The 19,153-nt window shown below is 41.4% G+C and overlaps 1 protein-coding gene across 8 annotated transcripts in view; it reads left to right on the top strand.

Annotated features, from left to right (window-relative positions):
• The first annotated feature begins 1,201 nt into the window (after positions 1-1,201).
• IKZF2 (IKAROS family zinc finger 2) overlaps positions 1,202-19,153 on the top strand; it is a 130,236-nt gene continuing 112,284 nt past the window's right edge. For 7 of the 8 annotated variants that reach the window (XM_060781302.2, XM_060781313.2, XM_060781284.2 and 4 more), the window contains exons 1-3: positions 5,970-6,294; positions 7,749-7,797; positions 8,577-8,681. In XM_060781302.2, coding sequence (XP_060637285.2) covers positions 6,292-6,294; positions 7,749-7,797; positions 8,577-8,681 — 157 coding nt within the window. In that variant the 5' untranslated portion in view covers positions 5,970-6,291. Of the gene's footprint in view, positions 1,610-5,969; positions 6,295-7,748; positions 7,798-8,576; positions 8,682-19,153 lie in introns of those variants that run through there. The other variant, XM_060781262.2, reaches the window with a different exon arrangement.

Raw genomic sequence — 19,153 nt, 5'->3', positions numbered from 1 at the left:
AAATAATTATGAAATAATTACGAAATAATTACAAAATAATTATGAAATAATTACGAAATAATAACGAAATAAATTGAAAAAATTGTTTCGAATCTTTATTACTCCTCACACAATTCCTGCATGGCTCAATATTGGATCGTAGGCTAATTTAAATATGAATTAATAATGAATTACGAAATTAACGAACGAAACCGCCCAAGCCTAGTATATATATGTGTGTATGTATATATATATATATATATGGGAGCCCCCGGTGGCACAGTGGGTTAAAGCACTGAGCTGCTGAGCTTGTTGATCAAAAGGTCGCAGGTTCGATTCCGGGGAGCGGCGTGAGCTTCCGCTGTCAGCCCTAGGTTCTGCCAACCTAGCAGTTCGAAAACATGCAAATGTGAGTAGATCAATAGGTACCGCTCCGGCGGGAAGGTAACGGCGCTCCATGCAGTCATGCCGGCCACATGACCTTGGAGGTGTCTATGGACAACGCTGGCTCTTTGGCTTAGAAATGGAGATGAGCACCACACCCCAGAGTCAGACATGACTGGACTTAATGTCAGGGGACTACCTTTACCTATATATATATATATATATATATATATATATATATATATATCTTGTAAGCCGCTCTGCGTCCTCTAAATAATAGTTTAGGTATCTCCAGTACATGATATATTTAGGGAAAATTTGAAAAACTTGGGGTTCCCCAAAAGAAGACCAGAGTTGGGGAACATTTTGGAGAAAGGAAATAAAGGAATGATCTCCAGGTTATACAGGTATAATTTGGAAGATAACGGAATAAAAACAGTAATGATCTCTTGGAGGAAATATATATATATTTGGATAATTGTGTGTGTGTGGAAGTGGAAGGGCGCTGCCTTGCCATGGAGGCCAACCCAAGGAGCCTTAAGCCGGCGTCTGCCTGGCACCTCGGGGTGAGGAAGCAGCAGCAGCAGCAGCCTTAAGCGCCTTTGGCTGGAGAAAGAAGCGGCGGCGGCGGCGGCAAGCACTTGTCCTGTAATCGATTGCCGAGTCCGCTGAGCGGACTCCTTCTTCTCCTTCTGCCCAGATCGCCTCTCTCCTCTCTTTCTGTAGGCTTCCCCCCGCCTCCCTCCTAAGTCCTCGCGCCCCCGCCCCCGGGCTCCTCCTGCGCGCGACGCTCTCTCTCTCTCTCTCTCTCTGTGTCAATCAGCTGGGCGCGCGGAGGGGGACATAAGAGGCGCGCGCCTCTCTCTCTCTCTGTGTGTATATATGAGGGAGCGTCGCGCGCGCCTCTCTGTGTGTGTGTGTGTGTGTGTGTCTGTGCGCCGGATCGGTTTCTCGGGGTTTGACCAGTTGTCCCAGGCTAACCCTGCGCGCTCTCCGAAGATGGAGGAAGTAAAAAAACAGGATTACCCTTAGCGACGGCACCGCGCTGCCTGAGTTCCCAAGACTAAACACCTTCCCACACCGGCTCAAGGGGGAAAAGAGAGAGAGAGAGAGAGAGGCACAGAGAGAGGGAACAAGCCAAACAAGAAGCAGAGAACGACGAGAAAGAGAGAGGGGCTCATTAACAAAACAAACAAACAATCCAACCGGGGTGCCATGGACTGGAGGGGCAACATGCGCTGCTGAGGTAAACCCTTGAAGGGGGGGGGGGGATGGGGGAGGAGGAGGAGGAGGGCGTCTGGTGTGCGTCTTGTGTTTGTTGCGTGGCAAAAGGGCGTCCATCCTAATGACTTGTTGCTGTTTCTCTCCCCCGAAGAATCCCTTGCCTTCTTCGTCTCTCGAGGTGCGTGTTGGACACAGAAACCCAAGGCAGGTTGTCTGTGGGCTGTGACTCCATCAGTCAGTCTGTCCCCTCCTTTAGAAATGACCCTTCCTGGCCAGGTTTCCCTGCGCAGCTCCTCCAGGAGAAGAGATCTCTCTTCACATCTTTTTCTAAAGATATCTGTGCATTGTTTCTTGTGTAAGGTGTGTATTGGAAGCGGGAAAGAACCACACAGAATATCAAGGTAGGAAATCCCACAATATCTGCTTTGAACTGGAATATCAGAGTCCACACTGCCATATATCCCAGACAGTGTGGGGTTATCTGAGGCCCATTCCACATAGCTGCAAAAAAAATCCCACATTATCTGCTTTGAGGACCAGGACATCCGTAGGGATACCAAGGTGCTTGTTTATAAAGCTACTGTCCTCCCAACCCTGCTATATGCCTGTGAGACGTGGACTGTCTACAGATGTCACATTCAACTCCTGGAACGATTCCATCAGCGCTGCCTCTGGAAAATCCTGCAAATCTCTTGGGAAGACAAGCGGACAAATGTCAGCGTGCTGGAAGAACCAAAGACCACCAGCATTGAAGCCTGAGCTCTGTGAGTGCAGCATTTTTCTGAATGAAGCAGAGAGTGTTTGAGGACTGGGACATCCGTAGGGATACCAAGGTGCTTGTTTATAAAGCCATTGTCCTCCCAACCCTGCTATACACTTGCGAGATGTGGACGGTCTACAGATGTCACATGCAACTCCCGAAACAATTCCATCAGCGTTGCCTCCGGAAAATCCTGCAAATCTCTTGGGAAGACAGGGGGACAAACGTCAGCGTGCTGGAAGAAGCAAAAACCACCAGCATTGAAGCGATGGTCCTCCGCCATCAACTCCGCTGGACCGGCCACGTTGTCCGGATGCCCGACCACCGTCTCCCAAAGCAGTTGCTCTACTCCGAACTCAAGAACGGAAAACGGAATGTTGGTGGACAGGAAAAGAGAAAATTCTGGAAATCTCTTGGGAAGACAAGCGGACAAACGTCAGCGTGCTGGAAGAAGCAAAGACCTCCCAAAGCAGTTGCTCTATTCCGAATTCAAGAACGGAAAACTGAATGTTGGAGGACAGGAAAAGAGATTTAAAGATGGGCTTAAATCCAACCTTAAAAACTCTGGCATAGACACTGAGAACTGGGAAGCCCTGGCCCTTGATCGTTCCAGCTGGAGGTCAGCTGTGACCAGCAGTGCTGCAGAATTTGAAGAGGCACGAATGGAGGGTGAAAGGGAGAAGTGTGCCAAGAGAAAGGAGCGTCAAGCCAACCCCGACCAAGACCGCCTTCCACCTGGAAACCAATGCCCTCACTGCGGAAGAAGATGCAGAGCAAGAATAGGGCTCCACAGCCACATACGGACCCACAAGAACACTGGAAGACAATCCTCCTCGGAAAACGAGGGATCGCCTAAATAAGTAAGTACTAGAACAAGAAGGCTTCTCAGATATTAGGAGAGGTTCAGACACTTAGTGGTTTCAGAAGATTATCAAGCTGTTTCCTTAAAAGAGAATGGTTCCTTAACTTGTCTTCCACAGAACTATGTTCACCCATAGGTGAACTAACCAGGCTTTTCAAAATCCCTCCAAGTAACTAAGTAATATCCCAGACAGTGGGGGGTTATCTGAGGCCCATTCCACATAGCTGCAAAAAAAAATCCCACATTATCTGCTTTGAGGACTGGGACATCCGTAGGGATACCAAGGTGCTTGTTTATGAGGCTATTGTCCTCCCAACCCTGCACTATGCCTGTGAGACGTGGACTGTCTACAGATGTCACACTCAACTCCTGGAACAATTCCATCAGCGCTGCCTCCGGAAAATCCTGCAATTCTCTTGGGAAGACAAGCGGACAAACGTCAGCGTGCTGGAAGAAGCAAAGACCACCAGCATTGAAGCGATGGTCCTCCACCATCAACTTCGCTGGACTGGCCACATCCAGATGCCTGACCACCATCTCCCAAAGCAGTTGCTCTATTCCGAATTCAAGAACAGAAAACTGAATGTTGGAGGACAGGAAAAGAGATTTAAAGATGGGCTCAAAGCCAACCTTAAAAACTCTGGCATAGACACTGAGAACTGGGAAGCCCTGGCCCTTGAGCACTCCAGCTGGAGGTCAGCTGTGACCAGCAGTGCTGCAGAATTTGAAGAGGCACGAAAGGAGGGCGAAAGGGAGAAGCATGCCAAGAGGAAAGCGCATCAAGCCAACCCCGACCGAGACCGCCTTCCACCTGGAAACCGATGCCCTCACTGTGGGAGAAGATGCAGATCAAGAATAGGGCTCCACAGTAACCTACGGGCCCACCGGCAGGACACCGACCTTGGAGGACCATCATCCTCAGACTACAAGGAATCACCTAAGTGAGTAAGTATCTGCTTTGAAGTGGAATATATGGCTGTGTGGACTCAAATAACCCCAGGTTTCGGCGATGGCAGGGGAGTTTTTGCACAGTTAAAACTTGTGTACCAGCTGTGTCCGTATCTTGGAAAGTCTGATCTGGCCACGGTGGTCCACGCTCTGGTTACATCCCGAATAGATTACTGCAACACACTTTACGTGGGGCTGCCTTTGAAGATGTTTCAGAAACTTCAGCTAGTCCAACGGGCGGCAGCCAGATTACTAACCAGGGCGACATACAGGGAGCATCCCACCCCCCTGCTATGCCAGCTCCACTGGCTGCCGGTCCATCTCCGAACCCAATTCAAAGTGCTGGTTTTGACCTTAAAAAAAGGTTGTCCCCTGACATTAAGTCCAGTCATGTCTGACTCTGGGGGTTGGTGCTCATCTCCATTTATAAGCCGAAGAGCCGGCGTTATCCATAGACACCTCAAAGGTCATGTGGCTGGCATGACTACATGGAGTGCCGTTACCTTCCCGCCGGATCTACTCACATTCGCATGTTTTTGAACTGCTAGGTTGGCAGAAGCTAGGGCTGACAGCGGAATCTCACGCTGCTCCCCACAATCGAACCTGCGACCTTTCGGTCAACAAGCTTAGTAACCCAGCGCTTTAACCCACTGTGCCACTCTATACTAGTGATTCCCAAAGTGGGTGTTACCGCCCCCTGGTGGGCACTGCAGTCATCGGGGGTGGTGGTAATGGCCACAGGTGCATTTGGGGGCGATGAATAACTGTAAGGGGGTGGAGAAAGCATAAAAGGAAGAAGAGAAGATTTAGAAAAATTGATTTCCAGGGGGTAGGCCAAATAAGTTTGGGAACCACTGCTCTATACGGTTCTGGCCCAGCTTACTTGTCCGAACGCATCCACCCCTACGTCCCACCTTGTAATCTAAGATCATCCAGGGATGCCCTGCTCTCGCTCCTGTCAACAGCACAAATGCGCCTGGTGGGGACGAGAGACAGGGCCTTCTCAGCTGTGGCCCCCCGCCTATGGAACACACTTCCAAATGAGGTAAGATCTGCTCCCTCCTTCCTGGCTTTCAGAAAGAAATTAAAATCATGGGTTTGGGACCAGGCTTTTGGACAGTAGATGTATGTAGAGGGACATTGACTGGAACGGCAATACGGCTGATGAGACTGTTTTACTGTTTTAATGACCGCTTATGTATTGTTTTAATTATGATTTATGTTCAATTGTGGTTTTATAATTGTAATTGTTATGTAGTGGCATCATATCGGTGTGCATTGTAAGCCGCCCTGAGCCCCCCTTCGGGAAATAAATAAATAGATAAATAAATTCAAAGTGGATGTTGTGAGATTTCCTGCCTTGATATTCTGGGTTATTTCCTGCCTTGATATTCTGAGTCCACACTGTCAGATCTCCACCTGTCGCCAAGGGCCCAAACTCAGGAGGAGTTGGCCTTGGTTGCTTTCTTGACTTCTCTCCTCGCTCTGTCCTTTCACAACTCCCTGATCAGATCTCCCTTTTTCTTTCTTTCCCCCTTTTTTATTTTTCTCTTCCTCCAAGATTTTTTTCCCTCTCCCCCCCCCCCCCCTTCTCTCCCTCTGATTCTTAAGGAACCGGTGGATCAAGTTTTCCCCCCCGCCTGCTTTAATCGCATTGCTGGAGCTTTGGCTGACCTCTCTCTCCCTTTTTTTTTTTTTTTTGTGGTGTGTGTGTGTGCTTCATCTTTCCATGAAAGGACATGCCATTCCCAAGCAGACCTTCCTGAAAGCCCTGGAGCGGTGGGGAGTGGAGGAAGGTTGGAGGGGGAGAAGTTGAAAAAGGAAGAAAAAAGGGGAAGGAGAAGAAGCATCTTCCTCCTCCCTTCCTTTCTTCCTTCCTCCCTTCCTTTTCCTGCTTGCTTGCTTTCCCCACCGACCCAGTGGCTCTGAATGACCTACCTGTAAGTTTTCTTCCTCTTCCCTTGAAGCCTGGAGGCGGGGAGTCAGGGAGGGGGAAGGAAGGAAAGGAGGAAGGAAGAAGGAATTGGGGGCTGGCTTCTTTCAAAAGGCGTCCCCATCTTGCCAGGCTTCCAGTGCTCCAGCAGTCCCTCCGCCTCTCCCTTTGGCTCTCAGAGGCTGCCACTAGAAGCTGGAAATGGTGAACAAACTTTAATTTAACTATACAACTTTCCTCTCTCTCTTTCTCCCCCCTTCCGTGTTTCCTTCCCCTTCTTCATCTCATTGGCTGGCTTCCTCCCTCTCTGTCTTTGACCAACTTTCCTTCTTCTTCTTCTTCTTCTTCTTCTTCTTCTTCTTCTTCTTCTTCTTCTTCTTCTTCTTCTTCTTCTTCTTCTTCTCTCCCTGTGTGTTACCTGCAGAAGGGGGGAGGCAAGGTGTTTTCAAAAAGTCCTTAGATGCCAAGGGCTGTTATTTTGAAAGCCATGTAAACATCAGTCGGATGGCAGCTCTGCCCCTTGAAATCTTAAGCATTATATATACCTGGGTATCTGGGGAATTTGAGCTGCAGGATGCCAGAGAGAGGAACAGCAAGAAAAGTATTTAATATTTTCTTCTTCTTTAGGGAGGGGGATGAGGTGAAGGGAAGTGGTTTAGGAGACAAGAAATGAAGCTGCCTGTTTTCCAGTAAGTAATGGAGAAATTCCAGGAGCTGGGGCTAAATATACTTGGCGATCAATACAGAAATGGCTCGTTGTGAATAATTTAACTGCTTGGTGTAGCGAGAGTTTTTGAAACTCAAGGCAAAAAGGAGCTGGGGATTGGGAGGAAAAATGGAAATTCTTCTTTGACCATGATTTGTCTTCCTTTTAAAGTTTCCACTTAAAAAAAATGATATGCTGGTGATTACTGACCTGCTCGTTTTATTTTTATTTTTAATCAAGTGGTGAGCTAGTGGGCGTCATCTAATACAGTTACTTGGGTTTCTGGAAAGTAATAGCTGGCTCCTTGTTACCAAAGTGCTTGAAGAAACTTTTGAGATTGATATAAAGTGTGCCGTCTGGAAATAGTTTAGACACAGATCTCGGGATAAGTGAGAATGAAGTGGTTTCTTGTGTAAAATACCTGCAGCAACTCTGATGAAGAAATATTAATTTCCCCCTGTTTTTTTTTAAATGACAATGTGTAGAGAAGGAAATGTTGTTGTATTAGTGCTCTGCCATACTTACAGTTTAGTCCAAAAAAGTTCCTACTTAATAGTGAAGACTTCCTGTTGTACTTTATGACAAGTGTGTTAAGGATTACAGCAGTAGTGTGATTAAGAAAATTGATTAATATGGCATTGACATTTTGTTTAAAACACACCAAAACCAGACAGGCAGTTGGGTTTCTTTTCTAGTCAACAGTGAAACAGTAACTCACGTGTGGCTGCTGCTTCTCCCTCTCCTTCAGCACAGGTTTGCTTCTGAGATGTCAATTTACCATTTTCTCCCTTTCTGAATATTGGAATACCTGCAGATTTATTTTTTTTTGCAGATGCAGTGATATTGGTTAAACCAGCTGCTCCAAAAATAATGGTGTTGGTGGATTGGCTTAGGAACCCAGATGTTTAATGGTTGACATCTTTAATAGTCTCTCTTTCTCTTTGCTTTCTAGCACTGCACTTTGACTATGGAAGCGGAGGCTACTGATGGATACATGCCATGTAAGTATCCTTTTTATTTTTCTTTTGTAACTTTTTTGACCTTTTTTTGTTTTTTGCTTTCAGGGCTCAAAACCTTCTATTTTCTTTCATCTTGATATGATATACTATAGAATGAGTTCGTTTGTTGAAATACTGACAGCATAAAGTAATGGTATGCATAGGGCATCATGTGTGAAATTTGTACCAGCATGGAATGTAACTTTTTGCTCTGCTTTGGGATATGATTGTGAGAGCCGTTCAGCAGTGGAACTCTCTGCCCCAGAGTGTGGTGGAGGCTCCTTCTTTGGAAGCTTTTAAACAGAGGCTGGATGGCCATATGTCAGGGGTGATTTGAATGCAATATTCCTGCTTCTTGGCAGGGGGTTGGACTGGATGGCCCATGAGGTCTCTTCCAACTCTATGATTCTGTGATTCTATGATTTTTTAAATAAATGATACATTGTATGATAAAGCAAGTAACTGAGCACGACACCAAAGGGGTGTGTGTATGGAGTGATTATTTCCTTGTCTTGTCCCAGAAGAAGTGATATGAAAACAGTTCTGATCATGCCGAGCAAGTCAAGATCTTCTTCCTGCTGTTTCTTCTGAGATCATTATCAATGAATTTTACATTTTTGAAATGCTCATATTTTCTTTTGCAACGGCAAGCGCCCCTTCTAAGCTGCAGGGATTGTGCTATCAAATATCATCCCTAGCCCGGCAAGCGCATGTTCTTACTTGAGCAGAAACAACAATTTGCTATACAAAAAACTGATAGAAGTTTCTCTTTTATGGAACAGGTGATCACGAACACTCGCCCGAAAGGGAGCACTCCAATATGGCAATTGACCTCACTTCAAGCACACCCAATGGGCAGCATACCTCACCAAGTCACATGACAGGCAGTAAGTCACTTTTAAAACCTCATGTCTGGCAGGTACATTGATCTTGTCTGATCCATGCCGTTTGCTCATACACAGACGGCAGGACAGGACAGAGTTGCTCCTGTTCCTGCTCAATGTCTTTTCTAAACCTGAATTTGATTGCTAGTCTGAGTTATCCTAAAGTTGCCTATGGGTACTGGTACCTAGCTGATCCAGGTAGGAAAACAACCACTAGGTTTTGGTAGTAATTGTTAAGGTTTCTTCTGTGAATTAGGCTTTAGGCAGGACTCCAAAATAAAGATAGAACAACGACAGAAAGTACGTTGTCTTGGATAATGCAAAGCTACATTTGGTGGGCTGAATGGTTGCTGAAACCATATTGCTGTCCTCTACGACTCTTTAGCCTCTCTGAAATGCATATATGGTTTCTCCACTGTCAGGCATTAATACCTCCTTAAACTTACATTGAGAGAATATAAATGCCTACTAGCTGTAATTGCATGAGATTTATTTATTTTTCATTGCAAATGGTTTATTTGATTTTTGGTTGGAACATTTGATATCAGTCTAACTTTTAAAACTGAGAATCCTGAATTTACAACTTTTTCCACATAAACTTAATTTACCTGGTTATGCATTTGCATGAAGATTCCTGTAAAGTGATTTTTTTTTATTTCTGCAAATAATGTGCTGCTAAAAAGATGGAGGTCGAAGAATGAACTTTTTATACTAATAAAGCATTATCTTCATATCAGTCCCGACTGTGAGAAAGGTGTTACAACCAGTCATTTTTCCTGTCCTCCAGCGAATTACGAGTAAAATGCAGATTTTATTAGCCTTTAAAATTGAGAGTTATTATGAAATATTCAATTACTATATACATATTGCTAAAGAATATGATTGCTAGTATTTGGAACTGAACTTTATATGTCATTTTCATAATTCAACACTTATACAATTCCAAACCTGTGGAATTGGGGTTCAGATACATATTTTATTGGGTTATAAAACTTTTACTATTGAACTGTAGTATTTTTTTTAAAAAAAAATCTTTTGTATTCATGAGGAAAAAAGAGTTCAGTCATTTTTATCATGTAGAAAAAAGCCCTCCTCCATATAATTATTGAGTTAAACTGAGTTTACGGCAATCAAGCAAATGTTTTCCCCCTTTTAAACATTTAGATTCAGCATGCTAGTTATTAACACTAATTAGCAAGTATTACACATTTTAGTTGACAGGCATGATTCAAAATAGGTATATTTTTGTTTAAAAAGTGAATTGTATGGATGATAGCAGTTTGTGCTCTTCCAAATATGTATTCTATATATTATAATGGCTTTGACTTGTCTTCCAAATACAGGTGTAACTTTTTTGCCTTTGGAATCCCAAAGCAGCTTAAGGTACATCTACACTGTAGAATTAATACAGTTTGGCATCACTTTAACTGTCATAGCTCAGTGCTATAAACTCACGAGATTGTCGTTTACAGAGTCTTTGGCATTCTCTACAAAAGTGTGTTGATGTCTTATCAAACTGCAAGTCTCAGGTTTCCATACAATCGAGCCTTGGCAGTTAAAGTGTTGTCAAACTGCATTAATTCTGCAATGTAGATTGACTTCTCTCTCTCTCTCTCTGTGTGTGTGTGTGTATACACACACACACACACACACATATATAAAATGCCAGGACTTCTTTAAGATACTTTTTTAAAACTGAAGATCCCAGAATCCTCAGCTAGAAGATTCTGGGAGTTATCCTGTGAAAAAAGCTTTCCCAAGATTGGATTTAGAGTTCAAATTTCAAAGGCATGAGATGGAAGTGGGCTTCAGATGCGATGATTAGCAGGAAGTGTCCCTGAGGTTATTTGCTACAAAGCCAGATTTCTGTCAGGAAAAAGCACTTCCAGTTTCTGTGGGTGGAGTTATTAAGACTTGAGGCATCAGGAACTTCTATAAATTTTGCGGCAATAACTTGTGCTTATAGATAGGTTTGTTGATGAAAGGTTTAAGATTGTGTGTATGTAGGAAAGAGGTTGTGTGAACATGCCGGTATATCTTCTTGGAATAGTCAGCATCAAAATGAGTTGGTATGGACGTGTTTTCTTTATTTTATTGTAAGTTATTTAATGTTAAGTAAAATCTTAAGTGTTTGGTAGATTGAAGCACTTTTAAATTTAGTGTTCAGCCAACTGAAAGAACAGTTCCTATATGTAGTTCTTTAGCTATTTATTTTGGTGACCCCTGACAAGACAAGAAGCTTCCATACATTAGTGGATCTACCTCAAGATTGTCTTATCAGGCAACATACTTCTTAAGGCTTCTAGCAAGACTTCCTCCCCATTCCTGTTCCTTTGGATTCTTTGGGTGATGACTGAACATGTATCCACAAATGTGCAGAATAAAACTCTTCTGCTTGTTACCTTGTTACCTTGAATTCTCAGTCCTCCAAAACTACGTGACTAGGTGGTGCATCTACACTGTAGAATGAATGCATCTTGGCAATACCTCCATGGCTCAATGCTATGGATTCATGGAAGTTTAACAAGGGCTTTAGCTTTCTCTGCCAAAGAGTGCTTGTACCACACCAAACTACAACTCCCATGATTCCATAGCATTGAGCTACGGCCATTAAAGTAGTGTCAAAATGCAGTAATTCTGCAGTGTGGATGCCTTCTGATGTTACTGTTGGTTTTCACAGGGTCTTGTGTGATTAGCTTCTCTCCCTGTCTTTCCTCATTGCTTCAGGAGACCTTTGTATACTTCATTGTTTCAATAGATTACCTGGTTCTTCCCAAAGTTTTGACTCACAATTTCTGTAAACCCTCATTGCTGGTGTATGAGTGTATGGCTCTTCAGCTCTTTGTGTAGCAAATACTCCACTGAGCTCTGCTATGCATATTTATAGTCTTTGTATCGATTTAGAAATTTAGCAGCCATTTACTCAATATTGAATCCTATCTTTTCCCCAAAGAAACTTGTGATTGTCGAATATGTTTAACAATACTGAGAGTGAGAAAATAGGATTCTGATGCTCTACATTGCCGGAATTGGGGTCCGGACCACAGACCGTATGTACTGAGTTGTTGTGATGTTCAAACATTGTGAAGCATTCCGATCTGAATCATTGGATTGATGCTGTACATCACTTTTCTTGAAGATGATGGAATGGACTGTGCTTGTTTTATTTCTTTCTTTTCAGAAATGTAGACTTGAACCAAGAGGTTGGATGAAAATCTATGATTGAATTCAGAGCCATAGCCAGAAAAAAAATTCGGGGGGGGGGGGGGGGGAGGTGTTGAAACTTTTTTTAGCAAATCATGAAGAGTAGTTCGATAACACAACAACAACATTTTTAATACAGTCCCTTATTGCTCCGTAAAAGGTATAAGATACAAGGTATGCAAGGCTAGTAAGGCCAAAAATAGCCAAAAATAAGGTTTTTTTTAACCTGAAAAATTTCGGGGGGGGGGGGGGGGATGTTGAACTCCAACCCCCCCCCCCCCCCTTTACAGGTCTGATTGAATTATACTGTCATATTATAGTGAATATTCAGTATTTTTAATTTGTTTAACTTCAATGGAAGATAAAATGGGAAAAGAAATTATTAATATGGGATACAGCCTCAAATGTTAAATAGCAACACTGATCCTTTGATTTTTCAGGATTTGATTCATCAAAGAAATATGATAGGCGAATTTGCAAGGAGTCTCTTTTGCATAGTTCACATTAGCATGACACCCCTTGTCTTGGTCTGACTGCGTTTGTATCCAGTTTAAACAAGGAAGAAACCCATAACAGGCAATTTTCTTGGCTTTTTTATGTACAGTAAACAAAGTGTGTACCAGACGGGAGAGGGAAACAAGTGCTTTCGAAACAAACCATTCTCACCCAACTGTATTAAAATTACATGCCAGAGAGAGAGAGAGAGCACACTTTCTTATATTTATTAGCCCGTGGCAATTCAAAGTGAGTAAGACTTGGCTAAAGTACTAATGTTTTCAGGTTTACTTCCAAAAGGTTGCAGGTCAAATATTTTTGGCACATGTTTCATAGATGGCAGGTTCATCTTTTCACTATTGTTACATCTATAATTACATATCATATAATTAGTTTACAGATGAATCCAAGATTTCTATTTTTGAAATGAGTGCTACCTGCTTCGTCTTGGCATAGTAATATTACATACACTTCATACTATGTTTCCCCTTTGTTATCCCTCGCCCCTCAAAGAGCTTTGTACACTTTGGTGAATGATTAATCTGAGTATCATCTTAAAATTTTAGAAGTGGACATTAAAACAGAAATACTGAAGAGGCACTTCTATCCAATTTCTTTTAAATGCTGAATGAATCCCCAGTCTCCAGTGGAACTAAAACTATAGTCAGCCCTCCACAGTCATTGGGCATAGGGGCATGAGACCCCCCATGGAAGTTAAAAAGTGAAAATGAAAAAAAAAAACAATATTTTTTTAACTTGAGAGAACATCTCTCTGGGAATGTCTAGGTCCTCCAGCATGACTCCATGGTCAACCTCCAGTGCATGTTGAACATAGAATCTCACCTAGAGGTGAGAACAGGGTATAGGGTTACAGCCTGTGTTGGATGGGGTCGCACTCCCCCTGAAGACGCAGGTTCGCAGCCTGGGTGTGATCCTGGACTCATCGCTGAGCCTGGAACCCCAGGTCTCGCGGGTGACCAGGGGAGCATTTGCACAGCTTAGGCTCGTGCGCCAGCTGCGCCCGTACCTTGGGAAGTCTGACTTGGCCACGGTAGTCCACGCTCTTGTTACATCCCGCCTAGACTACTGCAACGCTCTCTACGTGGGGTTGCCTTTGAAGATGGCTCGGAAGCTCCAGCTAGTCCAATGCTCGGCAGCCATGATACTAACAGGAGCGGAGCGCAGGGAGCACACAACTCCTCTGCTGCACCAGCTCCACTGGCTGCCGATCTGCTACCGGGCTCAATTCAAAGTGCTGGCGTTGGCCTTTAAAGCCCTAAACGGTTCGGGCCCAAGCTACCTATCCGAACGTATCTCTGCCTATGAACCCACCAGGACTCTAAGATCTTCTGAGGAGGCCCTGCTCTCGATCCCGCCTGCATCACAAGCACGGCTGGCGGGGACGAGGGACAGGGCCTTCTCTGTGGTGGCCCCTCGGCTGTGGAGCGCCCTTCCCATGGACATAAGATCAGCCCCGACGTTAATGGTGTTTTGAAAAAAGCTAAAAACCTGGCTGTTTGAACAGGCATTCAGATAAACGGTGCAATGAATATGATGAATATAGGAACAGAATTATAGATGACGAATTGGATCACGATTCTAGTTACGAGACGTTGTTGTGTTGTTATTGATGTGCCATTACTGTATATTGTGCTTTCATGGTTTTTAAATCGTTTATTGCTATTTTGTTATGACTGTTTTTGCTATGTTGTGAACCGCGTTGAGTCGCCTACGGGCTGAGAAACTGCGGTATACAAGCAAAGTAAATAAATAAATAAATAAATTTCTAGAGAGAACATGAATAAAATCTGTAATAATCAAATCAACAGAAGTTAAACCTACAAATGTAATGGGCCCATGTAAATCTAATGTCCTTGTTGAAATGGTTACAATGTCTTCTATGAGATATGAATAGTCCTAACTAGTAAATGGGATGTTTTTGGTCAAGAAATGCCTGAAGATTTGCCATTGTCCTTGATAGGTTGGCTTCTGGTGATGTTCCAAAGGATTGTAGTGCATAGTCTCAGTTTTTGAGGGGAACTGTCCATGGATTGAGAAAAACCATTATGTCTACTGACCAGTGCCTTTCTAGGAAATTGCCTAGTGTGCTTGTACAATGCTGGGCTATAGTTACTCTTACCTCCCATTGCTACTCATGCTGTATGTCCACCAAGATTGGCCATAGATTTAACACACTGACAGAGCTGACTGGAGAAATTTTGTCTAGTGTTAGTTTAATGAGAGCGTAGCATTTTGTGTTGGTTTTTACGTAGTAATAAATTTGAGGTGGAGATGTACAATTTTGGTATAGTAGAAGGGAGGTTCGGCTGAATTCAAGATATGGTAAATTTGGAGAACATATGTCAAATTAGGGTTTCAGAAAGATTAAAAATTAAATGGCCATGCTTTAAGGCAGGGGTCCTCAAACTAAGACCCGGGGGCCGAATGCGGCCCTCCAAGGCCATTTACCCGGCCCTCAGTTAGGTCAACCTAAGTCTGTAATGACTTGAAAGCACACAACAACAACAACAACAATCCTATCTCATCAGCCAAAAGCAGGCTCACACTTTCCATTGAAATACTAATTAATTTATATTTGTTAAAATTGTTATTCATTTTAATTGTATTGTTTTAAAATGTTTTTTTGCACTACAAATAATATATGTGCAGTGTGCATAGGAATTCATTCATTTTTTTTCCAAATTATAATCCGTCTCTCCAACAGTTTGAGGGACTGTGACCTGGTCCTCTGTTTAAAAAGTTTGAAGACCCCTGCTTTAAGGTCTAAATCTTTACTTTATACTGGCACATGAAACTGAACATTTTCAAAGGTTTTCTCCTTGTTGGATGAGGTAACATTATTTCTTGTATTTTTAATGGACGCTTTGCACTTCTGGATCTTTTATATGTACAAAAGGTTTTGCAGAAATGCATTCTATTTTTGATGTAAAATATTGAACAAAACACCTTTTTTACACAAATAAATTTTTCACAAAAAGACTTAAAATGTGAACAAAAATCTAAAATATGCATTCCAAGAAACGCACATTGCCCAGAAACATATAGCTCACCTAGACAACAGAAATTTAGGGAAAACATACTATTCGGCAGCCCCGGAAAAGAAGAAAGGAGTAGTGACCTACATAAATAAAGATATCCCTTCAAGCCAAGCCTTCAAAGATGAAGAAGGAAGATTCGTAGGGGTCACAATAACGATAAGAGACAAGAGAATTTTACTGTGTAACATATATGCCCCGAACGATTCCAAAACAAAATTCACAGAAAAACTAAAAACAAGGATCAGTGAACAAGAATTTGACCACCTGATTATTATGGGAGACTTCAACGGAGTAATTGATGCAACACAAGATAGAAGTAACAATGACCATACAAGGAAAAGGGAAAGGAAAAAATGGGGAGGAACCCTACCAAAAACAATAACAAGTATATTGTCGGAGTTAAATTTGGAAGACGTTTGGAGAAGGAAGAATGAAGGAAAGAAAGATTTCACATATTATTCGGCCAGACACGAAACATGGTCTAGAATCGACATGGCCTGGATGTCAAAATCCCTAGTCACAGAGGTTGAAGAGATAAAGATCCTTCCAAGAATGGAATCAGACCACTGCCCGATAGAAATTAAAATAAAATTTGAAGAGAAAACCAGAAGATGGAGATTAGATGATAATCTATTGAGAAGCGAAGAAGACGTAGAAAAGAATAGGAAACTATTAAAGGAATACCTCGACATAAATGACATTCAAGAAACACATTCATTCATAGTATGGGAGGCGAGCAAAGTGGTGATGAGAGGCAATTTCATACAACAAAAGGCAATAAAAAATAAAATTAAAAATAAAAAAGAGAAAGAGATAATGAATAAAATCATACAGGAAGAAATCAATTTAAAGAAAAATCCAAGAAATAAAGGAATTATTGAAAACTTGACCCGTCTACAAAAACAGAGAGAATTCTTAGAACAAGAAGAAAGGGCGAAACAATTGAAATTTTTAAGACAAGACCACTTCGAAAATTCAAATAAACCGGGGAGATGGCTAGCAAACAAACTGAGGAAAAGAAGAGAAGCAACATACATAACTAGGATAAATGAAGGAGATATGACATACACACAAGGTAAGCAGATAAAATACCAATTTGAAATTTTTTTCCAGAAATTGTATAAAGAAGAAAAAATAGACAAAAATGCAATCTACAAATACTTAGGGGAAAAAAATATACCGCATATAACAGAAGAACAAAGAGAAACGTTGAACAGCGAAATATCTGAAAAAGAAATCAAAAAGGCAATAAATGAACTGAAAAAAGATAAAGCCCCAGGTCCGGATGGATTAACTGCCACGTATTATAAAACATTCCAAGAAGAATTGACCCCCCTGCTTAAAAGAGTAATGAATGAAATCAGAGATAAAAAAGAAATGCCCCAAACATGGAGACAAGCCCTGATAACCCTAATTCATAAAGAAAACACAAACCCAGAAGATGTAAAAAACTACCGACCCATTTCACTATTAAATCTCGATTATAAACTATTTGGAAATATTATTGCAGAAAGATTAAAAAAAATATTGAGCGAAAGAATTAAAGAAGAACAAGCAGGCTTTTTACCGAAAAGATCACAAGCTGACAATGTGAGAACAATCATTAACCTTATAGAACATTTTGGGAATAACATACAAAAGAAGGTGATGTTTTTAGCATTGGACGCTGAAAAAGCCTTTGATAACGTAAATTGGGATTTTATCAAAATTGTAACAAAAGAGATGGATATGGGTCACTACTTCGAAAACATAATTGAAGCAATATATAGTAATCAGGAAGCGAAACTCATAATAAACGGCCAACAAACGGAGACAATACATATTCAAAAGGGAACCAGACAAGGTTGTCCAATGTCTCCGCTGATCTTCATCCTGACATTAGAAATCCTACTGGACAGAATTAGAGATGATAAAGATGTCAAAGGAGTACGAATTCAAGGACAGGATTACAAGATAAGAGCGTTCGCGGACGACATTATCGGAATTATAGAAGAACCAAAAAATAACCTAGAAAAATGGCTAAAAACAATTAAAGAATATGGAGAAGTCTCAGGATTTAAGATCAACCTAGAAAAGACCAAAGCAATTACTAAAAACATTACAAAGAAAGAACAGGAAAAAATTGGGAAAGATTGGAACATCCAAATTTCACAAAAAATACCTAGGAATAATACTTACGGCTAAAAATCTACAACTATTGGAAAACAACTACATAGAAAAATGGAAAAAAATAAAAAAAGATCTGGAAAAATGGGGAAACATGAAATTATCCTTACTAGGCAGAATAGCTGCGGTGAAAATGTCAATCCTTCCAAAATTAGTGTTCCTATTTCAAAACTTGCCTATAATTAGATGCCAGAAAACAATTAACAATTGGAAAAAAGATATAATGAGATTCATATGGCAGAAGAAAACACCAAGAATAAATTATAAAAACATGACAGAAGGGAAATCTAAAGGAGGTCTAGCCACCCCGAATATCAAATTGTACCACAATGCATGCGCCCTTATTTGGATCAGAGATTGGGCAAAACTTAAAAAAAAAAAAGATTCTAAACATAGAAGGAGAAGGACTTACATCAGGATGGCACGCTTATTTAGGATACGATAAAGCCACTAAAGAAAAAAATTTCGGCAATCATTTTGTGCGTTCGTCTCTGATTAAGGTATGGAATAGATATAAAGACAAATTTTATAAGAAAACCCCATTGTGGCTGTCGCCACTTGAAGCCTCCCAAAGTAGATTCCTGGGATGGAACGACTGGCCCAACTATAAGGACATAATAAGAAAAGAAAGAGGAGAATTTAAGATTAAAACCCAACAAGAACTAAAAAATATAAATAGTAAAATCTCATGGTATCAATACGAACAAATTAAACAACACTTCAAGAGAGATAAAGAAAAAGGATTCGAAGAAGGCCCATGTTTCTGGGACAAAATAATGCAATCTGATAACAAACTAATTTCCAAAATATACAAAAAACTGTTAGAGGAAGAAGGTGACACAGGAAAAGAAAAAACATATATGAAGAAGTGGAGGGAAAACATAGGAAGAGAGATAAAAAAAGAAGAATGGGAAGAAGTCTGGAACAAGAAGTTGAAATACTCAAAGGCTATGGAACTCAAAGAAAATTGGTTTAAAGTAGCTTACAGGTGGTATATAACGCCCCACAGACTAGGGAAATTCAATAAAAATACAAACTCCAAATGTTGGAAATGTGGAAAACAGGAAGGGACATACTACCACCTATGGTGGACATGTCCAAAAGCAATTAACTATTGGAAAAAAATACAAAAAACACTACAAAAAATATTGAAGACGGATATACCATGGAAACCGGAATTTTTTCTACTAGGGATACATAATATAAAGTTGGAAAAAAATAAAGATAAAATATTATTCCTTTTGACGACCGCAGCCAGAATAGTCTTTGCAAGACATTGGAAAGAAAAAGATCCACCAGAAGAAGAGGAATGGCTAACGAAAATTCTAGATATAAGAAATATGGATAAATTAACATACATACTCTCTAAAAGAAGGGGCATTCCAATAGCCGAAACAGATTGGAAAGATGTAACAACGTATTTAGTAGAAGGGAAAAATATGGAATTACTAATATGAAAGAAGCTGAAGGAAAGGATTAATAAGAGGAGAGCTGGAAAAAGACAATGAAGGAAAGCAAGAAAAGGGTAAAAACGAAGGAACAGGAAGAACC

Source organism: Anolis sagrei, chromosome 1 (assembly GCF_037176765.1).
Source record: "Anolis sagrei isolate rAnoSag1 chromosome 1, rAnoSag1.mat, whole genome shotgun sequence".
NCBI lineage: Eukaryota > Metazoa > Chordata > Lepidosauria > Squamata > Dactyloidae > Anolis > Anolis sagrei.
The sequence above is the reverse complement of the archived record's forward strand: the minus strand, read 5'-3'. Positions and strand labels throughout refer to the sequence as shown.